General features: G+C 42.8%; 1 protein-coding gene across 4 annotated transcripts; it reads right to left on the bottom strand.

Moving 5' to 3' along the window:
- Positions 1 to 2,003: 2,003 nt before the first annotated feature.
- LOC125466736 (tumor necrosis factor receptor superfamily member 4-like) lies at positions 2,004 to 20,803 on the bottom strand. Of its 4 annotated transcripts, none has more exons than XM_048561679.2 (8): positions 20,496 to 20,803; positions 14,412 to 14,537; positions 12,810 to 12,917; positions 9,739 to 9,811; positions 8,351 to 8,448; positions 7,162 to 7,212; positions 6,943 to 7,059; positions 2,004 to 4,940 (listed from the first exon to the last, which is right to left on the bottom strand). In XM_048561679.2, the coding sequence occupies exons 1-8, from the start codon at positions 20,656 to 20,658 to the stop codon at positions 4,837 to 4,839; spliced, it is 840 nt and encodes a 279-aa protein (XP_048417636.2). In that variant the 5' UTR covers positions 20,659 to 20,803; the 3' UTR covers positions 2,004 to 4,836. The 4 variants fall into 4 exon arrangements, with proteins under 4 accessions (XP_048417636.2, XP_048417634.2, XP_048417635.2 ...); XM_048561677.2 differs by having other exon boundaries at positions 4,831 to 5,076; XM_048561678.2 differs by having other exon boundaries at positions 4,831 to 5,076; positions 20,520 to 20,803.
- Between the last annotated feature and the right edge of the window lie 5,320 nt (positions 20,804 to 26,123).

Raw genomic sequence — 26,123 nt, 5'->3', positions numbered from 1 at the left:
TGTGTATCCAATTTACCAGCTCTCCCTAGATTCCTTGTGATCTACTCTTCCAGAGCAGCCTACCGTGTAGAACCTTATCAAAGGCCTTACTGAAATTCATACAGACTATACTTACTGCCCTGCCCTCATCAACCTACCGGATCACTTCATCAAAGAACTCTAACAAATTTGTGAGACATTATCGCCCATGTACAAAGCCTTGCTGACTACTCCTAATCAAACCCTGACTTTCCAAATCAATGTATATCTTTTCCTTCACAATCTTCTCAAGTAAGTTACCTACCATAGCTATTAGATGTAGTTTTTATAGTTACCAGATTTCTCTTTACATACCTTCTTGAATAAGGGCACAAGATTCAATACCCTCCAGTCTTCCAGGAACTAGCTAATGATTATGCAAATATATCAGCCACGGCCCCTGCAATTTCTTCCCTAGTCTCTTGCAGGGTTCTTGATATATCTCGTCAGGACCAGGAGATTTATCCACCTTCATACATTATAATCACCTCTTCCACTGTGATATGGACTGTCCCCAAGATATTGCACTAACTTCTACAAGTTACCAAGTCTTCATGTCTTTCTTCACAGTAAACGCAGAGGATAACTATTCATTGAAGATCTAGCCTACTTCTTGCAGTTCCACACATACATATATGTCCACTTTGGGCCCTGAGGAATCCTATTCTCTCTCTGTAATTATTATTTTTTTCTTTAATATACTTAAAAAAGTCTCTTTGGATTTACCCTAACCTTCTCAGCCAAAGCTATCTCATGCCCCCTTTCCACCCTCCTGATTTCCTTCTTCAATAAACTCCTGTACCCCCTGTATACCTCCAGGGATTCCCTTGATCCCAGCTACCTGTTCCTGAGCCATGCCTGCTTCTTTTTTCTGGTCAAAGCCTCAATATCTCTTGTCATCCAAGGTTCCCTACTCCTGTCAACTTTGCCCTTCACCCTCACAGGAACATACAGAACTTGAACTCCAGCTATCACACTTTTAAAGACCTCCAACTTGCTGGAGGTCCCTTTGCCTATAAAAAAAAACTACACTGATCAATCCCTGCAAGCTCCTGTCTAATTCCATCAAGATTCACCTTCTCCCAATTTAGAACTTGAACCTGTGGACCAGTTTTGTCCCTCTCCATAACTATTTTAATATTAATAGAACTACGGTCACTGGTCCCAAACTGACTAGTCATCGCAGTCACCTGTCTGGCCCTATTTCCCAAGTTTTGCCCCTTCCCAAACAGGACCCTCTACATACTGCTTGAGGAAACTTTCCTGAACACACTTAACAAATTCCACCCCATCTAAGTCCTGAACACGATGGCAGTCCCAGTCGATGTTAGGAAAATTAAAATCCCCTAAATGACAACATTATCCTACAAGTCTTCCCAAGCTCGCTGCATATTTGTTCCTCTAACTACCATTGATTATTTGGGGACCTGCAGTACAACCCATAATAATGTCATCATCTCCTTCTTATTTCTTAGCTCCACCCACAAAGCTTCACTGTATAACCCCTCAGTTATTTCCTCCCTGAAAACTGCTGTAATACTCCCCTTAATCGAAAAAGCAACTCTCCCTCCCCTCTTTCCTCCACCGCAATTTGTTGGTCTGAGATTGTGAGAATGATGGAAAGTACCAGTGTAGAACAAAAAGGTTTCTGGCACTGGAAGGCAAAGAAAAGGCAATTATTGGAAGAGAGCAGCATTGTGAGAATGAAGGGGAAGAAAATGAAGAAAGAATATTTGGTGTGAAGATCTGAAACAAAGGGCAGTTTGGAGTCATATGGAGGAGGGCAGTCACTCTGTGCAGGAGATGTGTTGGCAGGGAGTCCAGTCAGAGAAGGGTGAAGGTCTCCTGGGAACAGGAGAAGCAAGGAGGATGTGACAGAAGCAGAGAGAAATGAAGTCTCGGAGTGGGAAAAATACTCATAACAAAAAATACTCAAAGTATCCAGCAGGTGGAGATCTGTACTAACATAGTTCATGATCCAAGTTGGTAACCTTTCATCTCAGACATTAGAGATTCATTTTTACATGACATTTCAGACAATTTTGATAGCTCATTCATTTCACACTCCTAATTTATATTAATAACACAGCAATTTCTTCAAATTTTATTTGACAAAAACCATTCCGCAGTTCATTTTTGCATTATTTGACATTGTGGACTGTGATATATTCCAGGGAACACCTGCTGTACTACATTTTGCTACCAGCAGAGCATTCAACAATGGTGTCAATTGAAATGCAGGATATTTTGAGTGGTAAGCTAAGTTGATTCACTGGCAAGATAAGCACTGTTAAAAAATGATGGGGCTTCAGACAAATTGTGTCGGGTCATTTTGGCTAAAGGGCTTCTAACATAATTATACACTGAAATAGTCTCTGAAGAGGTCAAACTATTTTGGTCCTTTAATACCACGCAAGCCCAAAATCTTGCAAGCCAAGTGCAGAAGCAGTTTTGCAGAATTATCTCCAGTTTCTCCCTCAAATTAGGTAGCATCCTTATTTGGAAATGCGCAGGCAATAGTCTCATTGTCACAGGGTCAAAACCCTTGATCTCCATCACTAATGCACTGCAGCAGAATTGACATAATCCTACTTGGGAGAGTCTAGGACCAGAGGGCACAGTCTCAGAATAAAGGGGTGTTAATTTAAGGCTGAGACAAAGACGAATTTCTTCTTTCAGAGGATTGTTGAGTGTTTGGAACTCCTGGCCACAGAGAGCTGTGGGGTAGAGTCCTTGTGTATATTTAAAGCTGGGGAAAGGTAGATTCTTGATCAGTGGGGGAAAGAGCAGGAAAGTGGAATTAGGAATCTCGGATCAGCCATGATTTACTGAATGGTGCAGCAGGCTCGAGGGGCTGAATGGCCTACTGCTCCTATTTCTTACGGTCTTATAGGTCACCACTTACAGCTGTTCGAAGAAAACAGCTCACTGCCACCTTATCAAGGATCAAAAGCAATGGCAAATAACTATGGAACCATGCCAACATCCTGTGAATGAACTAAAAACGATTGATGTGAAGTTTCAAGTTCATGTTGGAACTTGTATGAATAGTTCTTCTTCATGCATGAACCAACAATAGCTATTGTTTGAATGTGGTCCACAAAACCAACTGTTTTCAGTAGGCCTTGGCAATCAATAACAGAAACCCTGTCCACTTCTTTTTAACTGGTATGAGGACTATCGCTATGTTATGTCTGCCATCGAAATTCCCGCTGACGTCCGCTGGGCTCTGATCAATTGCGATGACAGGTTTGGAACTAGAAATTGGTGCCATACATTATCATTAATGCTCATCGTCAGTAACCCATAACTGAAACCAGCAACATGTGGAGTTAAAAGCAAGTGCCATGATCTCAAATTGCCAGATGATTTGCATTTCACAGCCCTGAGCTTTGCCAAACCTGATAAAGGATCCTTCCTGCTGCAAGGATCCCTGACAACATTCCTGTTGATTGCAAAATTTCTGGATTTACACCATCATAATGAATGATTCTTGATACAGCCATATTGGGCAGATAACTAATGCCTCGCAGGAAATTGTTAATGATATATAGTCCAGACACGACACCATCTCACCATCAAGTAGGGGAATGTTGATGAGGATGTGGATTCTCAGTTCAGCAGGCAACAGATTGTGTATAAATTAAAAAAAAACAAACCTTTTTGTATCAGTGTAAAGATTAATACCATGCTACATCTGCCATCCACACTCCCACTGACATCAAATGTCAATTATTTCCATACTGCAAAACTATCTCAATACTTAGAAGAGAGCCACTCATTCAAATGCAAATTAATTAGTTGGGTTTCTTTCAGGAAGTAATATTTTGGGAAATAATGCAAGAGTGATTTAAGACATGGCTCGTGGTTGAGTGGGACAGAATTAGGAGGAACAACTATATTTACTCTTATGTTTCCAAAATGCTCCACCACTGGGTTTTTCCTGACTTCATGATATCAACTAATTGATAAAGATTAGGTACTTTACTCAGTCACGAATTTGTTTATCATTGTAAAAACCAAAAGAACGGCACTTGCTGTAAATCAGGAACAAAAACAGAAGTTGCTGGAAAAGCTCAGCAGGTCAGGCAGCATCTGTGAAGAAAAGATCAGAGTTAAGGTCTCGGGTCCAGTGACTCTTCCGCAGAACGTCTGAGGTAGGGTCGCCAGACCCGAAACATTAACTGATCTTTGCTTCACAGATGCTGCCAGACCTGCTGAGCTTTTCCAGCAACTTCTGTTTTTGGATTTGTTTATCATTGTCCCTGTGTCCACAATGATGGTAGAAGGGTAAACAGAAGGTGCTTAGTCTTCCTTCATGTAGCATAAAGCAGTACCACAGCTTGCGTTCTCGGTATTCCACTATTTCTGTTTATGATAAATTTGAACCACTGCTTCTACATGAGTCTAGACTGTTAGTACCTTGTCTACATCTCCTGGTTTGCCTTTTGCTGTTTAACTGCTCATGGACTAACAGAGCAACTCCTAGCTGAAACTGAGCTTTTCTTCTCCTGCTTGCTCTTTGACCTCTTTCTTACTATTTCTTTTTATCCCTTGCTTCCCTTTTCTATCTCGATGCAATCTCTTTCTTCCTGTCTCTGTATTTGACCTGATTCCAATCAACCTTCTTACCAATGCCATCTATTGCTTTGTTTCTTTTCTCTGTCCTTTCCATTTATTGATCGTCAAGCAGGAGGAAACATTTGGGTACACCGCTCCCTGAGCTGACATTTGAATCATTGAGCAGTTATTCAAACAGCAAATAACAGTAAAAAGTCAGCATTAAAGTCCAGCTAATGTTGTTTGCCTCCAAACTCGTTATTGCAGCAATTTCTGACCCATGGTGTTGGATTGACGCTTGAATAAACTCTCACAATCTGTCCAGATAGGTCCTCTTAACATAAAGCCGTGGTCAGCAAACACTGTTTAAAGAAACATAGATTTGATCAACTTTCTTCCTTTCTTGGTGTGACAATTCTCCGCACTCCTGTTCTGGAAGGTGAGCACTCCAAGTGTCTTCTGTCTGCACATTCTGATACCATGAATGAATTTTAGTTGCTGCAGAGCAAAGGAGAAAGGAAGTTTTGAAAAATGCGCAGGTGATGTGATCATCCCAATGGGATGAATGCTTCTATTTACCATGTCTGATTAAACTGGGATCAGGTTTGTGGAGGCTTGTTGGCATTTTGAGCATTTAGCTGCATTTGTCCCACATTTCATTCAGAGGTCATGTTATTGAACAATCTGCTTTTACAAAGAAATCATAATTCTCTCTTCTCCCAAAGGCTCGAGAATGAGTAAAATTTTCCACTACCTGCTCAGGTGGTTATTCCTTATAAAAAGGTGCACAGACATGATTGGGAGAATATACCATGACAAAAATAGGCAGGTTGGAGTCAGGTCAAAGGCTAACAATAAAAAAAACTCTGCAACAGGAATAGGTGCAGGAGATAAATGTGACTAAATTCAAGTGCTTAGAGCCTTTATAACACTCCTTGCGGGTCAGGAGCTCAGATCCAAAAACAGCTTGCCAGCAAACACCACTCATACTTTATGAGACCTGTCTTCTCCACTAAGAACAATCAGTATCCCCCAAACCCAGCACAGACCAATTAGCTCTCTGCACTGAGAGTCCACTCCATCTCTCCCACTAGGCCTATGTGCTCTCAGTCTAGCTTGGCAGTGACTGGTCCTTTAGGCCTCACCATCCAACTGGCCTTCAGGCTGTCAATCAAGCTAAATATAGCAGGTAGAGGGGAAACAAATTTAAACAGAAACTGCAGGAGATTTGGGAACCCTGTGCTGCTGGCCTTCCTTATCTCAGAATAAACCCAAACCCATATCACAAAATCTACCTCTGGCAGTTAAACATAGGCACATGTACTAACAGAGGTCCTCAGCCACACCTGTCCAATTCTCTCATGGATGCCTACAACAGCCATGTGTGCCTCAGAGTCCACAGGATGGTGATCAGGAGATGGACGCTCAGCGTTAAGATAGCTATCCAAGAAGCAATGAGGACAATGGCAACATTCTGTTTCTATGGGTGAAATTCATTAAACTGTGTAAATCACAATGTTTCCTGGAATGTCTCGGCACATTGCTTTGTACTGCACTCATTTTATGTTTCACACAGAAACGTCATTGAGCAAACTCCAATTTGAGTTAACAAAGTGTGAAGCTGGATGAACACAGCAGGCCAAGCAGCATCTCAGGAGCACAAAAGCTGTCGTTTCGGGCCTAGACCCTTCATCAGAGAGGGGGATGGGGTGAGGGTTCTGGAATAAATAGGGAGAGAGGGGCAGGCGGACCGAAGATGGAGAGAAAAGAAGATAGGTGGAAAGGAGAGTATAGGTGGGGAGGTAGGGAGGGGATAGGTCAGTCTGGGGAAGATGGAAAGATCAACGAGGCGGGATGAGGTTAGTAGGTAGGAAATGGAGGTGCGGCTTGAGGTGGGAGGAGGGGATAGGTGAGAGGAAGAACAGGTTAGAGAGGGGGGGACGAGCTGGGCTGGCTTTGGGATGTGGTGGGGGGAGGGGACGAGCTGGGCTGGTTTTGGGATGCGGTGGGGGGAGGGGAGATTTTGAAGCTTGTGAAGTCTACATTAATACCATTGGGCTGCAGCGTTCCCAAGCGGAATATAAGTTGCTGTTCCTGCAACCTTCGGGTGGCATCATTATGGCACTGCAGGAGCCCCAGGATGGACATGTCGTCAAAGGAATGGGAGGGGGAGTTAAAATGGTTCGTGACTGGGAGGTGCAGTTGTTTGTTGCGAACCGAGCAGAGGTGTTCTGCAAAGCGGTCCCCAAGCCTCCGCTTGGTTTCCCCAATGTAGAGGAAGGCACACCGGGTACAGTGGATGCAATCCAATTTGAGCTCCTGCCAGTTTGCAAAGCCAGAAGAGACTATGAAATCTTTACGTACCTGGTAACAACTTACTCCTTTTTTTGGTGTTCTTCTTCCACAAGGCTATCTGCATTCCCAGTAATAGACACAGCAGGAGAATAATGATCACCGACACAATGATTGTTCCTCCCTCCACTTTGCCGAGACAAAGAACAAACAATGAATCAGAAAATGTTGTTGAAGAAGCACCAACTGAAAGAATTTTGCGTGAATTTTCGCTTAAAGCCGACAACCCACCTTGATCAGGGGAGATTTTCCTCTTTTTAATCGCGATCATAGTTTCCCATGCTGCTGACCAAAATGGGATTAGTTAGGTGGGGCCCAAATAAACAGAAACCATCTGATCTAAATGACTCAAGACTACATTGACGGCTCAATGTCACTGTAAAATTACACTGTTATATACAGTTTCCACAGACCATGGTATCTTTGCACTTTGCATGGATTATTTTTGTGACCATTAGGCACCATGGCTAAACACTTAAAGGCTGTAACATTTGTACTTTCAGCCTTATTTCTTTATTTTCTACTTAAAGCTAAGAAGGTCTGCAATGTGAAACTTTTAATCTTATTTTGTATGTTTTACACTTTCCTATAATTATTGAAATGTTTAACTTTTAATTTTGTCGTTTCTTTCTATCCTGCTCTTGGGGCGGCTCAGCAGTTACCACTATTGCGTTAGATCATCAGGGCCCAGGTTCGATTCCAGCGTTGGGCAACTGCCCGTGTGCACATTCTTCCCGTGTCTCTTTCCTCTTAGTGCTCTGGTTTCCTCCCACATTCCAAAGATGTGCAGGCAAGGTGGGCTGGCAATGCTAAATTGCCCAGAGAGCGTCCAGGGATACGCAGGCTATGTGGATTCGCCATGGGAACTACAGGAATAGGTTTGGGGGTGGATCTGAGTGGGATAGTCTTTGGAGAGTCAGTTTGGACTTGATGAGCTAAATGGCCTGCTTCCACACTGTAGGCATTCTACCATCTATTCTATGATTAAGATTCTAAACCTAGGTATTGGTGCCAAAGGTGGCATATTGATTGGCAACATTATACACTTCTCACTCTACTCCTTTTGCACTTGAGTACATACAAGAATAAACCAAAATCAAAATCAAATTGAATGAGATGGTGATGTTTTAAATTGTCTTTTTTTAAAATTCAAGGTAAAATAGATTCATGGAGAGGGTGCATGTGACTTCCCTGGCGTTAAAGCCAAGTATTTCGGTCAGAGGGAAGGGGACCCCAGACAAGTCCTATGAAACTCAATCACAGCTTTCACACAGTGACAGAGCAGCTTTGCTGTGTAGCAGCTGGAGTGCACTGGGGCACTGAATAAAGAAGTGACTGATGGTGCCGTCCAAGTGAGGGACGTTTTAATTTGCAAAAATTTACCAAAGGATGAAAATGTGAGTTTTAAAACGTAGCTTACCTCTCTGGCTGACAGTGCCCGCCACAGTTCCTGTGGCACATTTTGCATCCCTTGTTAAACTTGCGGGCATGACTTCCAAGTAACCCAATGCTGTGCAGCTTTTAACAAAAAAAAAACACAAATGAACAGCACATTACTGGGGAGGCATTCACTTTTTAAGTTCATATCTTTGAAATACTTCGGCCTACAAATTTCTTCATGCAACCTGCTCTAAATTCTTTCCTTCTCCTCCTCCTCGGAGTTATAGCCCAGTCTAAACGTGAGCTGCTTTCAACAACACCTTTTAAATTACCCTTCACATCTGTTGTCATTGAGCAAATCCTTTCCAAACAGCTTACTTTGTTTTCACTGCTAAGTGGGCTGAAGTTACGAATTAATGCAGTGCTGGAATAAAATGCACATTTCGTGGTACTGCTTTTAGCTGGTTATCAATCAACCATATTGCTGTGGGTCTGGAGTCACATGTAGGCTTAGACCAGGTGAGGACAGCAGACTTCCTTCCCTACAGGGCACTTTAAAACAAAACTCGTTTGGTTCATGTCATAATAATCAGCGATAGTTACATAGTTGCTGCTACAGCTGTATTAATTCAACTAAAATTCCAACAGCTGCCATACTGGGACTTGTACCCATGATCTCAGAAGATTAGCCTGTGTTATCAGTCATTGACCTTACTAGTACATCACTATCTCTCCATTGTTGATACAGTATACTGGAAATTGTGTAAAACCCTTTTGGACAGTATGTTTGACATAAAATGTAAAATTTACATTGCAAACATGAACTGCAGTGGTACATAGTGATGCACCTCAATTTCTGTTTTGAAAGAAACTGGCCATCACTGCTGTTGATGTAACTGCTCAAATTTGTCATTGCATGACAGTTTATTCATAAAACTTGCAGAAATACATTTCTGGAATGGGAAAGCAAGTTTCTGACCACTTTCACTATCAAGCTTACACATGAAGATTAGCCACAAGGTTCTAAGAACACCTTGCCTCTGCAAGATTGCAGCAGTGGAAGGGAAATAAATGAAAGGCGAGCTTCCCAAATCTTAATACCTACTGCTGATACCTAGTATTGTGTCTGAGCAATGGAGCCAAAGTACACTGTGATGTAGGTTCAGTGCTCCTCTAGCTATTAAGCCCCTAGATAAACCAGGAATGAAAATTGTAATCTTCAGTTACTGGAAGAATTAATGTTAGTCATTTAACAAGGAGATAATTATCGCAAACAGGAAGCCACTGGGCTGATGTTCAGTTTCAGTAAATTGTGTTAAAGAAAAACACAGGAAATGGTCGAATGACCACGACCTAAGCACTGTCAGGTTATCTTTTTGGCAGCAACAACAAAACTGACAGAAGATTAAACAAAACTCCAGCACTTACTTTGTCCATTGCCTGCAAGGCTCAGTTCCTGTGTCAGAAAACGTCCCTGGAGAGCAAGCATTGCTTTTTGGAGCTTTAACAAAAACAATGGGGATGTCACCCATCACATTAATAACAATCAGGCAAATTATAACAGAAGAAAATTAATGACAATGTCATTTAGATTCATACCAGAGGCATGTTTCCGAATCACACTCAGCTTGAAACTCCAAGATTATTCAAAGATAGTTTTCAATTTCTGAATTTTTTCCAGAGAAAGCTAATTCAGCCAAGTACTTTCTCAATATCCAAATACTGTTCTGTTTGGGTGGCTAAGGGGTGGAGCAATTTTCCTCCTTCTGGCCCTGAAACTCTAATGTCAATTGACATCCCAGATGGAGAGGAGGACAGTCAGCCATTTTGCTATTCATTCAGCCTAGGAGAGGCTGTTATAGAGTGATACAGCACAGAAGAAGCCCTTTGGCCCATCAAGTCTGTGCTGATCTATCTACACTCGGGAGGTGATGGTCTAGTGGTATTATCGCTAGACTGTTAAACCAGAGACCCAGATAACATTCTGGACACCAGGGTTCGAATCCCGCCATGGCAGATGGTGGAATTTGATAATAAATATCTGGAATTAGGGATCTAATGTTGACTGTGAATCCATCTTTAATTGTCAGAAAAACCCAGCCAGTTCACTAATGTCCCTTGGGGAAGAAAACTGCCATCTTTGACGTCCACAACAATGTGCTTGATTCTTAACTGCCCCCTGGGCAATTAGGGATGTGCAATAAATGCTGCCTAGCCAGCGATGCCCTCATCCCATGAATGAGATGGGTACATAAGACACCCAGGTCTCGTCCTACCTCCTGTTTTCCCAATCTATTGATATTCAGATGATACTGTGCCTTTCTTTCTTTGCTATCTAAGTTGATAAGCTCACATTTATCCATGTTATATTTCAAGCGGCCATGCATTTGCCCATTCACTTAACATGTCACACTGAAGCATCACAGCATCCTCCTCCCAGTTCACCCTCCCACCCAGTTGTGTCATCTGTAAACTTGGAGATGCTGCATTTAGTTTCCTCGTTAAATCATTCAAAATCATACACTGGGAATAGGTGGGGTCCAAGCATTAATTCCTGTGGTACACCTCTCGTCATTCAGTGCAGTAGAAAGATGGAGGAAAAAAAAATTAGGATCGCTCAGAAGAGTGTGTCTTGGAATTAGGGAAGAGGCTGGCAGACAAGCAGTGGTGATGAACAATTTAAAGGAAGAGAAGAAGGTTTACTGCTCAATAGAGGAGAAGATGCCAGAGAAGTAAAGCAGAAGATCATCTGGTGATTAAAGCTACACCAGCATCACAGTGGTTTCGGCAGGGCAACAAGTGGAAAATATAACTATCTTCAATGAAGAGCAGAGATAGTACGAACTGCCGATGCTGGAGAATCTGAGATAACACGGTGTGAAGCTGGATGAACACAGTGGGCCAAGCAGCATCAGAGGAGCAGGAAAGCTTGACATTTCTGGTCGGGACCCTTCTTCAGAAATGGGGGAAGGGAAGGGGATACTGAAGTATATAGGGAGACAGGGGAGGCAGATAGAAGATGGATAAAAGGAAAAGATAGGGTGAGAGGAGACAGACAGGTCAAAGAGGCAGGGTTAGAGCCAGTGAGGGTGAATGTGGTTGGGGCGTTAGGTCAGTCCAGGAGGACGGACAAGTCGGCGGTGGGGGGGGGGAATGAGGTTAGTAGGTAGGGGATGGGGGTGGGGCTTGAGGTGGGAGGAATGGTTAGGGAGGCGGGGACTAGCTGGGCTGGTTTTGGCATGCGGTCGGGGGAGGGGAGATTTTGAAGCTTGTGAAGTCCACATTGATACCCTTGGGCTGCAGGGTTCCCAAGTGAAATATGTGATGCTGTTTCTGCATCTTTCGGGAGGCATGACTGTGGCAATGCAGGAGGCCCAGGATGGACATGTCATCCGAGGAGTGGGGGGGTGGAATTGAAACAGTTCGCGACTGGGTGGTGTAGTTGTTTGTTGCAAACAGAGCGTAGGTGTTCCGCAAAGCGGTCCCCAAGCCTCTGTTTGGTTTCCCCGATGTAGACGAGGCCACAACGAGAACAGCAGATACAGTATATAACATTGACAGATGTGCAGGTGAACATCTGTTTGATGTGAAAAGTCTTCCTTGGGCCTGGGATGGGGGTGAGGGGGGAGGTATAGGGGCAGGTGTAGCACTTGCTTCAGTTACAGGGAAAAGTGCCGGGGGTGGTGGGGCTGGAGGGCAGTGTGGAGCGGACAAGGGAGTCACAGAGAGAGTGGTCCCTCCAGAAAGCACATAAGGGTGGGGAGGGAAAAATGTCTTGGGTGGTGGGGTTGGATTGCAGATGGTGGAAATGTCGGAGGATGGTGCATTGGATTTGGAGGTTGGTGGGGTGGTACGTGAGGACGAAGGGGATTCTGTTTTGGTTATTACTGTGAGTAGGGGGTGAGAGGGATGAGTTGCGGGAAATGCGGGAGACACGGTCGAAGGCATTTTTGATCACTGTCGAGGGGAAGTTGCGGTTTTTGAAAAGAGGACATCTGGTATGTTCGGGAGTGGAATGCCTCATCTCGGGAGCAGATGCAGCGGAGACAAAGGAATTGGGAATAGGGGATGGCATTTTTACAGGAAGGTGGGTGAGAGGAGGAATATTCCAGGCAGTTGTGGGAGTCGGTATGTTTAAAATGGATATTGGTTTCCAGGTGGATGCCAGAAATGGAGACAGAGGGGTCCAGGAAGGAGAGAGAGGTGTCAGAGATGGTCCAGGTAAACCTAAGGTTGGGGTGGAAGGTGTTGGTGAAGTGGATGAACTGTTCGAGCTCCTCGTGGGAACATGAGGCAGTGCCGATACAGTCATCAATGTAACAGAGAAAGAGATGGGGGATAGGGCCAGTGTAGCTTTGGAAGAGGGATTGTTCCACATACCCTACGAAGAGGCAGGCATAGCTTGGGCCCAATGAACAGCATCATGAGTAATGGCAATCATTTGATTTAGCTGCAGTACTCAACTTTCTACCTTCAAGAATTCGTAATAAAAAACTTACCTTTCCAAACACATATCCTGCAATTTTCATCAGCGCATCTGTAGCCCTCGATGCATTCACATTGGGCATCTAAGGTTTTTGTGCAGCTTCTCTTATACCTCACTCCTTCTGTAAGAATGCAAGGGCTTGTTAATGCCTTATGCTCATAATCTGAGCAAAGTTCTTATGTATAAACTATAACTGAGAATTTTCTGCATATGGAAGCTCGATAATACCTGGAACACGTTATCGGTGAGTGGAGTCTTCTAACAAACTTTACAAGTTCAATCAGATACGATGATGTAGTGGCAGTGTCATCAGTTGAGTAATTGAGGCGCTCAGGAATGCTCTTAGGGACTTGGGTTCAAATCCTAGCACAGCAGCTGGTGGAATTTAAATTCATTTAATAAACCCGGAATTGAAAGTTGCCCCAGGAATGGTGTCATGAAACTTTCTGTTCAATAATAGCCTGGAGGGAAGGAAATCTGCTTTCCTTACCTGGTCTGGGCCTGCGGTGACTCCAGACCCACAGCAATGTGACTGGCTCAGAAGTGCCTTCTAAAATGGCTGAGCAAGCCATTCAGTCCAAGGGTGATTACAGATGGTGACAAATGCTGACCTTGCCAGTGACACATGAAGCTGAAGAGAACACACTCACAAATGGATAAATCTGGAGTATGGGACTAAATTGGGCTGATCCTTTAAAGGAGCTAGCATTGGCATGCGGATAGAAAGGCCTTCGCTGTGCCTTGAAATTCATAATTTTTTGTAGTGGTCATCAAAATGCACAGCTAGTCTGAGCAATTAGGATATGGATCCAGGCAACACCATGGGCTAACCATGTAGACCTGATCCCACATCAAGGCGAACTTCAAGGGGTGACTATGAAGCAGTGATTCATCCTTGAATGTGCCTTACGGCTTCTCCTGCTTACCCTTGAAGACAGGGGCTCATGATGCCCAGGTCCAGGTATGTGGTCGCACCTGCACCTGAGAAAAGCCAGGTCTCCCAGTCGTCACGCTCTCCTTCACACACTATCAAAGTGAGGCAGTCTCAGCTGATTCGCAACACAAAATAAAAAGTCACTCTTGGCAACAGAATCGCCTGTGAAACTTCAATTCCAATAGACTCCACTCGACACTCTCATAAGACTCTAGCTCAGCTGACACAAGTTAAGGTTGTGCCTTATGCACTTTATTATGCATATTCCAGGGGAAATGCATGCATAATACCAAGATTTAAAGGTAACCAGTAGCTATGTGATCTTTTTAAAATTCATTTAATCGATGGAGCAAAGAATCAAAAACACTTTTAAGTTGGGTCCTGGAGGAAATGGAAGGGACAGGATTGATTTCAGTAGTAGGAAACTAGTTGGTCAGACAAGTTGGTTAGCTGGTCAATTAATTAAATTCATTGACTGATTGATTCAATCTCCTCTAAACTGCTGCTCCAGTTTAATTATTACAATTAGATTTGAAGAATCTTGGTTTCACACTGGCACTGCCAGTTTTTAAAGAACATCTTTCTTCATTCATGTCTGACGAAGCCATTCTACATGGAGGGCAACATATACATTTCTATTTTAGGAGGAGTATTGAACTTGTATTTTGTTTGCATCATTACCATCACTGCATTTAGTGCATCCGAAACAAAAATACATATTATTCCAATCCATTGTGTACGATCCATTTTCACATGGCACACAGATAGAGTCTGAGGTGTCTGTACAGTCTTCTTTCATATAGGTGCCTAGAAAATAAATGGAACAATTAATAACAGTGCATCAGGAATCAACTGGAATGATTACCAGTTATGGTAGGCTGTAATAGGAGACAAAGCAGACCTTTTTAATGTCTTTCGCTGCACTGAGTAATTATCACTTCTTCAGGGGAGTATTGTTGAGATGATTAATAACGTTCGCACGGCTTTCTTTTGAACACTAGATGTCCAAACATTCATGGGCAGGAAACTCCCCACCTGTGCTTTTTGACTTGTTGCATTGAGCGAGAAACTGATTGAAAACTGACAATGCAAAAGAGAACAACTTGTTGATCGAGCCCATCCACATCAAAACTAAACACTTCAGCCCTCCAGCTACACCTCTTCCAAGCCTGTGAGAGGCAAATAATTCCTTTGTCAAGAAGCCTCTTCCAGACTTTCAAGAAATCCATGTAGATTGTGCTGGAAACTTAAGAACACAGCTGCTGAGAACACAAATGGTTGTGGTTGGCCATATGGTTTTCTCTACAGACGCCAGTCAATCCGGTGTCCTGGTGAGAATCCAATGGTTCCCAAAGGGATACAATGTGCAGCAGTTGTTCCAGAATTGTGCTAATCTGTAATCAACCAGGTAGAACTCAGAACATGAGCCACTTTGCAGCTAGACTATGGTAGTAACTATTCACAACATGGCAGCTCTCTTAAACATTACCTTCTTGCACCAATTATCAATGAACCTTTCAGCGTAACAGGGAATGCTGTGATCACACTGTTTTCAGGTTCTCAGCTGCAGGATGAGTTGAAAGTTTATGCAATTTGCAGGGAAAAATTGGATTGTCCCAGATAATACACATGATATGGCATTTTTCTTTTATAAAACACTATCTTTTAACACCACACTACCTTTCAACACAGAAAACATCTCAAAAAGCCTTGCAGAGAGAAGGGAAATGCATGCAAGCCCAGAGTCAGAGGATTGGAGGATGGAGGAGGAAATTGAAAGCTGAGAAAATTGCTGAGGTGAGATGCATCAAGGAGGAATCAGTAATGAGGACAAGAGCTTAAATCTAATCGATAGGAAACAGAGTGTCGGTTGGTAAAGATGGGTCAGTAAAGCTCACACCAGGATGGTATGTGAGGGTAATAGTTTGAGACCATTTGAAAGTTGTGGAGGGTATAAGCTGGGAAAGAGTTGTTGGAAACATGTAAAAGGTCCAAAAGATAATGATGAGTCTCATTACCAAACATGTAGACCCTGACCCATTGAGACATTGAGTAGGACACCAGGCTAAATCCTTCAGAAACTCCAGAGGGGAAATCACTGCTCAAACTGCACTGACCACTTCAGAACACAGGTTACAGTGGAAATGTATGAAGGCAGCCACACTGAAGAGGACTACAAATGAGAGTTGGTGGTACATGATAGAGTGACACAGGATCCATTAGTGTCACTAACTACACAACAGAAACCAAACTACCACGATTCAATAGGATTCTGTAAAAGAGGGGAGCAAGCAGCTAGAAGACCGCAAGCTAATTATTAAACTGGAATATTCGAAAGCAGGAACTGAGCTCAGAATGGGAGGTACGCAAGAATTCGAGCGCTTTCAAGAGATGAAAGATATCAGGGATCAGCTGTTAGCTAGTAACAATACAAGTTATTTTGGAAAGGACAGCATGGATGGTGGTTTTGAAAGGAAATCAGCTGAACAGAGCAGACATTTGTAAGGTTATCCTGTATAGGGCCAAAAAGAGAAGCTTGGTTATCGTTGTTTAGGGGGCACCAGGAGAACCGGTGTGAAGGTAGGGCTTAAGGATGATAGGAGTTCAGAAAGGCAAGAGGGAAGACAGGCGAGTAATGGGGAGAGCGAGAGAGAAAGTGAGAGCGAGCTGGGGGGGGGAAATGGGAGAAAAAGCCGATCAGGATGAAGGCAGAATTGAGCCTGAGAAGAGTTTTAATTTTGTGGAAAAGAGGAAGTTGTGGCGAGGCAAAACTGTAGATTATTTAATCCTTGTCATGGCAATGAGGTCTATAAAAGATCTTCACCCTTTCCTTTGGAAGGAGCAGGGAACAGAATTTCATGATACACTTGGTATTGAAGGCAAGGAATTATGTCTGCTTTCCTGGAAGTCCAGATGGCACTGATGTACATCTAGTCAGAAATGGTAACAGATATTTAAAATATTTGTGTAGCACAATGAAAGCCACGCAGGGAGAATGATGGCTAAGATTAAGGGCATTCAGTGTTCAGATGAGGGAATGATTGAAACAATATTGTAATAAATTCAACCTTTCAGAGCCAGTAACATATCAGTAGATAGACAGGCGGCTGATCTGGTGCATTTTTCACAGTATTGACTGAATCCTCTTTCATTAGAAATACAGAGCTATGGAAAATTCAGCTTCCCACTTGAGTGGGCATACAGGACCTGAGTCTAAGAAGTTATTGTTAACCCCTGATTATTTCTCAGCTACTAGTAGCTTCTCAATGACATCATCCAAAAACAGGGACGCTCCAGCTTTACTTCATCACTACCTCTCGTGGACCCTTTCTCTGTTAATTAGATTGTAACTAGATTCTTAACAGATATCCAGTGCTGAACAAAGAGAAACTACCGTTCGATTAAATTTCAGAAAGATCAAAGCAATTACCATGCCACAGGAGCCAAAGATTTGTTTTGTAGCTACCAGCTCCATCCCTTTCTCTGGTGTCTGACTGAAGACAAATCAGACTTATGCAAACTCTGATTCTCAATTAATTCCAAACTGAGTGTTTGACTGTACATCTGTGATGTCACCATTCCCACCTCCACAACAGTGCCCACTGCCATCACTGTGTCAACTCATCTGCTGAAACCTCATCCATGCCTGTTACCTCCAGATTTGACTATGCAAACACTCTATAAACCGCAGGTCATTCAAGATTCGGCTGCCCGTGACCGCCTGTGACTATTCACACGTTACCCCCCGTTTACTCGTCGACACTTGCTCTCAGTTAAGCAGCAGCTTAATTTTAATGTTTGCAGCCTAGTTTTCAAATTCATCTGAAGCCATGCCCTTCCATATCTCTATCTCCTCCAGCTCCACAATCCTGTGAAATCTCTACATTACTCTAATTTTGACATTTTGAAGATCTCGGATGTGAATTTTGCCACTTGGTCGCCATGTCTTCAGTTGCCTAAGCCATAAACTCAGGAAATGCCTTTCTATACTCCTTTGCAACACCATTCTTTTTGCTTTCTTTAAGATGCTTCTGAAAGTCTACGACTCCAACTAGATTTCTGGACATCTGCCCAAATATTAACTTTTTTTATGAATTCAAGAGTTGTGGGTATCATTGGCAAGATCAGACCATATGGCCCATCCCTAATCGTCCCTGAGAAGGTGGTGATGAGCTGCCTCTTTGAACAGTCTTTGGAGTGTAAGAACATCCACAACGCTGTTAAGCAGAGAGTTGCTGAAATTTGGCCCAGCGATAATAAACGAGTAAGTGTGGACATTGTCCTGCTTGCAGGGGAGCTTTTTGTTGTGGCATTACCATGGATCTGTTGCCTTTGTCTTTTGAGATGGTGCAGGTACGGGCTGTCAAATGAGGCTGGCTGAGTCGCTGCAGGTACATCTTATAGACGGTACACACTACTGCCAATGTGTGCTGGTAATAAAGGCGACAATAGTTGAAAATGGTAGATGAGGTGCCAGTCAAGGGGATTACTTTGACCTGAATGGTGTCAAACTTTGAGTGTTGGTGGAGCTGCTCTCATCCAAGTAAGTGGAGCGAATTCTATTACACTCCTGATGTGTGCAGCATAAGCTGAGAATAGGCATTGGGAATGAGTTACTTGCTACAAGATTCCTAACCTTTGACCTGCTCTTGTTCCTGTATCTGTAGTCTTTATGTGGCTAGTCCAGTTCAGTCTCTTGTTCAAGGGAATGCCCAGAATGTTGAGAGTCAGATGTGGGGGTGGGGGGGGGGGGGCATTTGGCTCAATGCCATTGAAATCAAGGAGCGATGGTTAAGGGTCTAAGCCTGAATCATCAGCTTTTGTGCTCCTGAGATGCTGCTTGGCCTGCTGTGTTCATCCAGCTCCACGCTTTGTTATCATGGTTAAAACCTTGCTTGTTGGAGATGGTCATTGCCTGGCAGTTATATGGTGGTACTCGCCATTTGTCAGTCCATTCCTGGTTTTACTGCATGTGGTCACAGACTGCTTCAGGATCTGAGAAGTCACAAATGGTGCTGAATGTGTGCAATCTTCCACAAAAATCCCTGGTTATAAGTGAGGGAAGGCCATTTGTGAAGCAGCTGAAGATGATTAGACCATGCACACAATCCTGAGGAACTCCTAAAGAGATGTCCTTGGACTGTGATGATTAACCTCCAGAGCTAACAACCAAATTTCTTTGTTCTGGGCATGATTCAAAACAGTGGAGACATTTCCTCCGACTCCCACCAACTCCTTGATGCCACACCCGGTTAATGCCCTCTTGATGTCTAAGGCACTCACTCTCACCTCAGTTCTGGAATTCAGCTTCTTTTGTCCATGTTTGGAACAAGACCTTAATGAAATCATTGTGCGGGTTATTCCTTCTCAGGTGTTACTTGATCACATTCTTGATGACATATTCCAGCACTTTGTGATGATCAAGAGTAGGCTTATGGTACAGTAATTGCTTGAGTTGCAGCCTGTTTTTTTTTTTCTGTACAGGGCATACGGGGGCAATTTTCCATATTGACAAGTAGATGCACTATTGTAACCTGACTGGAACAGCTACGCTGGGTGTGCAGCTAATTCTGGAGCATAAGTCCTCAGTGCTATTGCTCGAATACTGTCAGGGGCCTGTGCCTTTGTAGTATATAGTGCCTTGATCTGGCATGGAGTGAAGTGAATTGACTGAAGACTAATGCTGGGGACCTCAGGAGAAGGCTGAGATGGATGATCCACTTAGCACCCATGGCTGAAGCTGTATGTTTCAGCCTTGCCGTTTGCACTGGTGTAGGATTGCAGCATCACTGAGGATGGGGATATTTGTAGAGTATCCCAACTCCCCATTGTTGTTTAAGACAGCAAGTAGTCCTGCATGGTAGCTTTATCAAACAGAAGCCTCATTTTTAGATATGCCTAGTGATGTTCCAATCATGCCCTCTTCAATGCAATCTTTTATCTCCCGGCTTCGCAGCAATGGTTAAGTAAGGGATATGCCAAATCACGTGGCTTGGCAGCATTTTTGTTGCTTTGCAATGCTCCTGTGAAGTACTTGGAGGTGGATCACGCTTTAAGTTTTTCTTGTGGTCGTCCCATCAACTTCCATGCCTACCCAAAGGAATGTCTGGATCACGTTCACGCCGCAAACCCTGTGCCATCGGGAGATAATGTGGTCTGCGATATTTCTCCACACAGTTAAAGGTAAATAAAGCAAACAGCAAAAGTAAACATCATTTTCAGTCACAAACAAAAACAGTAATTGCTGGAAAAGCTCAGCAGGTATGGCAGCATCTGTGTAGAAAAATCACAGTTAACATTTCCGGTCCAGTGCCCCTTCCTCAGATCATTTTCAAACAATTATTTTCAGAACAATTATGTTTTGACATACTGCGGTACGTTTCAAATATTGAAGATATTGCAGTTTTTGAAAACCACCTTAATACCATTAAATCACAATTATTGAATATAAGTTATATCATATTTTAATATATTTTTAATACTCGACAACCTATGAGTGCTCAGAGTGAGTTTAGTGAAAAGGGACCCGGGATACAATTCCGCATCACTCTTGTAGGATAAAGTAAAACAGAAACTGCTGGACAAAGTCAACAGGTCTGGTCGCATCTGTGCAGAGAAAACAGAGTTAACGTTTCGAGTCCAATGAAGACCTGCTGAGTTTCTCCAGCAATTTCTGTTTGTTTGTGTGTGTTTGTTTTATTATTTATACGGTCGCAGAATGAACATACCGCCTCCAACCCATCCTCTCTCTCAGACTGAGCTTACATTGAGCAAAGTTTCCTTCCTCACCTGGCGGACACTTGGAGCAGCAGGGAGACTTCCAAACCCCCTCGTTAACATTGACAAACTCCGCGGGGCACCCACGGGGGACGGCTCCGGAGCGTGCAGCAGACGCACAGAGTAACACAAGAGCTGCGAGCAGCTCCATTCGCAACACACTGCAAGCTATAGCCGGCAACAAAACTGTTGGAAATGCAGCTTCTTCCTCCCTTTAAAAACAACGATGTAGGCGTGACTCAACCCCTGACTTTCAGGGAAGATACACATCCCTCCTCCAACTCCTTCGATCAGTTTCGGAGTGAGGCGCTGGGGGCACTCTGTCACGTGTAGTCTAACCCAGAGCCGAGTGTGTTTACGATGATTTTTTTTATTTCGTGTGGGAGACAACGTCAGCAGGACCCTTCCCTCTGAGTCAGAAGATTTTGGCGCTAGGTATACCCTCCAGAATGTTGATAATAGGGTGATATTTAATACTTGCGTGCTGGTCCTGTGGGGTTGCTGTATTGTGTCATTCTTTTTTTGGACGAAAAGTTGATAGGAGGTTGAATGTCAATAGCATTCGTCAACACTCAGGTTTCCCCCCCTGGTGCCCTGGCCAATGTTCCGCTCTCGGCCAGTATCATTGAAACTAATTATCTGGTCATCAACACGAGGCTGACCGTGAATCTTGATTGATGTAGATTAGCTAGCACAATTCCAGGATCACAACGGTGACTACATTTCAGATGTTGATCCATACTACTTCAAATGCAATGCAGTACTGATAAGATAAATTGCGTTTGTGATGTCGATTGAGGAATAAATATAACCAGTGCACTCGGGATGGCTTTACCACCTACTCCCCTTTGTAATCATGCCATGGGGATTATTCATATACACGTGGAGTAGAAATGAGAGGTTGTTTCAATATATGACATAAGTTAGTTTCTGTTCGGCTTTGTGTCCTGCGTTCAGTGAATGAATGAAAATCCTAATTCTTGGAGCCCAACGTTAAGAACGTATTGAAGTAAGAGGCTGAAGCTGACTCATTTAATTAAACACACTGATAGAAACACACTCCTGTTAAGGACCGATAGTTTGATGGATGCAATCAGTGAGCTGGGGCAGTTAAATCTAGCCTAAGAGCTCAGACCAATGGCTGGTGATGTTGGAATATGCTTTAGGCTCTAACTTATTGGACCAGAAGTAGACCATTCAGCCCGTTGAGTCTGTTTCACTGAAGAAGGCCTGGAAAGATACGTAATGGTATTTTTGCTGACGCTTATTCAAGCATCTATGTAACACCCGACTCACTGCTTTCTGCGCTCCCAGCAGTGCACACTGACATAAATATCAACTGCTACTGCAGGAGCATCAACTCAGTGAAATATACCCTTTGTTGTGCCTGAAACCTGATGTTCTTTTAGTGCAAAGAGCTGTCCACAACCGAAGGTTGCAGACTGGAACATTCCAGGGTTTACGATAAATACTCACCACATCGTTGCAGTGGGGAAAGGCCATTGTTTAAGGACATGCCAAAATATTATACCAAGGAGGTACAACTGTACCGGAAACTGTATGAAAATCTTTGGTCTATGAAATGTAAATTGTAATCTGACTTGTTAGTGTGTACCTCAAAGTGTGCCTACAGTTTAGAATGAAATTGAACTGTATCAGGTTTTATGTAAGGTCAAATGGAAACTGTTAGATAATGTACTTTTGCATACTATATTTTTGAATAGCAAATAATCACTTTTTTACTTTCTTGGCTCAGGACTACATGTTCTTTGATTCCCAGCTAGCTTGCTGATCTTTGGTGAGCAGGTTGATTGGATGAGTAACCACAAAACTAGTTTGATTGTACAATATTCCAGAAGGTCAAGGTGAGAACTGTCAAAAGACACCAGCTTGGTAAAGGCAGTGCCCAAAGTAGCAACAAGTCAAACAGCCAAGAAGGCCCCAGGTTTATGTTCTGGCTGATCTCAGCTGGGACAAGAGAGTTGCAATTGGTCTCCATCTTTCCATCTCGAAAATAAAGCTTGTTTTATCCATTCAGTTGATTTGGGTCTTGAGTCACCTTCACGATTGGCAGCAATATTCTGTCAAGAGTTCCAGGATATGGTTAACACCCAATCGACATCTGTCTGCAACTCCTCCTTAGCTAGGTTAATGGCAGTCTTGATGGCACAAAATCCCCCAGAGACTACTTTCTCTGATCCCATCAAAATGGACTGATTGTGTTTGGCAAAAGTAAAGCTGCAGCAGTAGTCTTGTCTGCACTCCCTGTCTTTAAGTTTCTGTTCCTTTTTAAATGTTATGCATACACAGCTCCTCGTACTCTATTCACCTGAATTGCAAGTTCTGACCCACACACAGATATGTATCTTTCTGTGCTCTGAGACCAATTATAATCTTAAATCAAATTAGCAATTTACATTTTGTGTCACCCCGGAGCCATCTAAATCACTTAAGATTATAAACCATGTTGCCAAAATGGATTATCTTAGTTTAACATCAGATTTAAAGGAACATCTCACAAAATTTTTTTTAAAAACACTTTTTTCAGCAAAACAAAAGTTTTCACACAATTAATGCATATGGAATGGTACCATAGGGTTAATGAGCTTGTTTAGGAAAAGAGGGGAGGACAGGATGACATTTACGGTCATTGGCTATGACTGGATCAGCCTACATTATTAAATAGTTCGATGACTCAACAGTAATTTACAGTCATCCCCCAGCAAATTGATGGTGAGAGACTGTTGTGATTCAAATGTTGTTAAAATTTCCCAGCTGAGGTGTAGGTATTATCTTCAGATTAACTCAGTTTAAGTCTGATTAACTCCTTGGTTGCACTTCCCAACTTTCAAATTATTACCTACTATTTGTCATTTTCTTTTTTGTGGGTTTTTTTTCTCTCTTTTGCAGAATGCAGTGTCATTGTATGAGAAGCACCCCTTGACCTCTCCAGGACTTAAACTTAAGCATTCAACATTGCCTGAAGCAGGACAGTCTCAAAGAACAGGGATGCCATGGCAGAAAATGATTACATCCTTATTTGACTTTGATACACAGTGTCAACTCGTTTCAGTCAGCAAGACACTTAACAATTGCTGAGAGATTGTAGGAACTGCAGATGCTGGAGAGTCTGCGATAACAAGGTTGCTTTTCAGTTTAAGTAGCACTCCAGTACTTTGAAGTTTGGATGAATCACTGCAGAGTCAAAACAGATTGAGGTTGAAATTCCGTGTGGATTACATCAATGTTCTTCTAGTAATAGACAGAAATTTTGTCTGATTCTTGCTGGGAAAATGACAAGGAAAATGATAAGAGATGGGGTTGGGAACTCCCCACATTGTGAATTTCTCATCCTACGATTTTGCATAGAACAATGTAATTGACTTGACCTGGGAGTCTGTTACAACTGAATTGAATTGTATTGGCTTTGTTGTCACATGTTCTCACTTAAGTACAGTGAAAAGTTTACAAGTTGCCACTTGCAGTGCCATTTTAGGTCCCAAGGTACCTAGGTACAGATTCTCAAGTATAAATTCTTATGGAAAAAAAAGCTAGAAAAATAAACAAATAAGAAGTCCAGCAATAAATTAGAAAAGTGGAGAAATAAGAATCCAGAATTACAGTCCTTTCTACCAGTGATGTAAACTCCCTGTGAGAATGGGAAACTTTAGGGCTCTTAGAATCCCTTTGTCATGAGACATTTCTGTGTGCTGATACCTCATTGTTACCCTGATAAAGTGTGCTGATGTGAAATGAGATAACAAAGTGTGGAGCTGGATGAACACAGCAGGCCAAGCAGCATCTTAGGAGCACAAAAGCTGATGTTTCGGGCCTAGACCCTTCATCAGAAAAGAGGCTCTAGGCCCAAATTATCGGCTTTTGTACTCCTAAGATGCAGCTTGGCCTGCTGTGCTCATCCAGCTCCACACTTTGTTATCTCAGATTCTCCAACATCTGCAGTTCCCATTATCTCTGATGTGAGATGAGGATGGGATTTGATCTAAGCTTTGATGCCCTCCATAAGTTCTGCTTGCCTTTTGCTTGCTTGGTGGCTAAACTCATTGTGTTCATAATAGATGTGTAAGGGGAGGATTTATGGTTGCCTCTTAACTGACCAAGGATGTTGGCAAGGGTAAGGACTCCAGCATCTGGGAATTTCCATTCCTCAAACTCCAGTGGAACCTGATGTTATTGTGCTGCTGTTGCACTGAAAAAGTGCAAACGTATCACACCTTTGCCAGCATTAATCAGTCCTACTAGTCAGGTCTATAGAATCAATCAGTATCAGAGAAGCCCGTCAGCTCATAATGTCTGTGCTGCCAGAAAAACATGACTACTTACACCAGTCCCATTTTCCCACACCTAACCAATGGCCTTGAATTTTTATGACACTTCAAGTGCTTATCTAAGTACTTCTTTAAAGGTTCTGAGATTTCCCGCCTCAACGACCCTCTGTGAAAGTGTGTTCCAGGCCCCCCATCACCCTCTGGGTGACAATGTTTATTCCTCAAATCCTGTCTAAACCTCACCTTTCACTTTAAAATTATGCTTCCTTGCTATTGACCTTTCAATGAAAGGGAGCAGCTGCTTTCTATTTGCTCGTTTAGCAACCGTCAAACTTGTCTTAAATAGATCACAGCAAGTCAGTTCCTTTGCTCAGGAAACTAATAGTTTGATCGCTGATATTCAAATATATCTGCCTCATTTACCCTGGAGTTTACATCAGCCTTGGACCGGCAGCATTGCAGATGTGTTACCTCCACCTACTTGATCCATCCCAAACCAAACCTGTGATGTCAGCTGTAGAAAGCATGGCTGCATGCACACCTGTTGGAATTGTACCATGAAGGAAGTCCGTGGAGGTTACATTTCAATAGTACAACTCTGAAGGGAATACAGGAGCGGAGGGCCCTCAGTTTAAATGTATAATTTTCTGAATGTGGCCATGCAAGGTGAAACCATTGTTAAGAAGGCTTACAGCATCATTGGGGTTTAGAAATAGAGGACTAGAACATAAAAACAAGAAGTGAAGATACACTTCTACAAATCATTGGTCAGATCATATTGACCTCAATTCTGGACACCTTATTTGACGGATGATGTTAAAACTTTGGAGAGATTGCAAGGGAGATTTATTAGAATGATACCAGGAGTGAAGGGTTTTAGATACAAGGAAAAATGAGTGAAATTGGATTCATTCTCCTTGGAGCAGAGAAGATTAAGAGATGACCGTAATGAGGTGTAAAAGTTATGAATAATTTTAACAGCATAAGGAAGGATATTCGATTTCCACTAGTTGGTATGTCAATGACGAGGGATCATAATTTCAAGATTGTCAGTAAGAGAGCTCAAAGTCAGATGAGGAAAAGATTCTTTAATCAGAGATTTGTTAGAATTTGTGAACATGCTGCCTGGGAGAGCAATGGAAGTGGATTCTATAGGAGGTTTCAAAAGAGAGCTGGATATATTTGAAACTGATGAATTTAGAGGACTTTGGAGAATGGCTTGGAGAATGGGATTTACTGGTAGGTCATTCAAGGGTCAGAGCAGACATAATGGGTCAAATGTCTTCCTACTATGATTCTACTATGCTTTGGGGCAAAGCTACAGCATGTA

This window comes from Stegostoma tigrinum, chromosome 28 (genome assembly GCF_030684315.1).
Source record: "Stegostoma tigrinum isolate sSteTig4 chromosome 28, sSteTig4.hap1, whole genome shotgun sequence".
NCBI lineage: Eukaryota > Metazoa > Chordata > Chondrichthyes > Orectolobiformes > Stegostomatidae > Stegostoma > Stegostoma tigrinum.
Note: the sequence above shows the minus strand (reverse complement) of the source record. Positions and strands in the feature narration are given on the sequence as shown.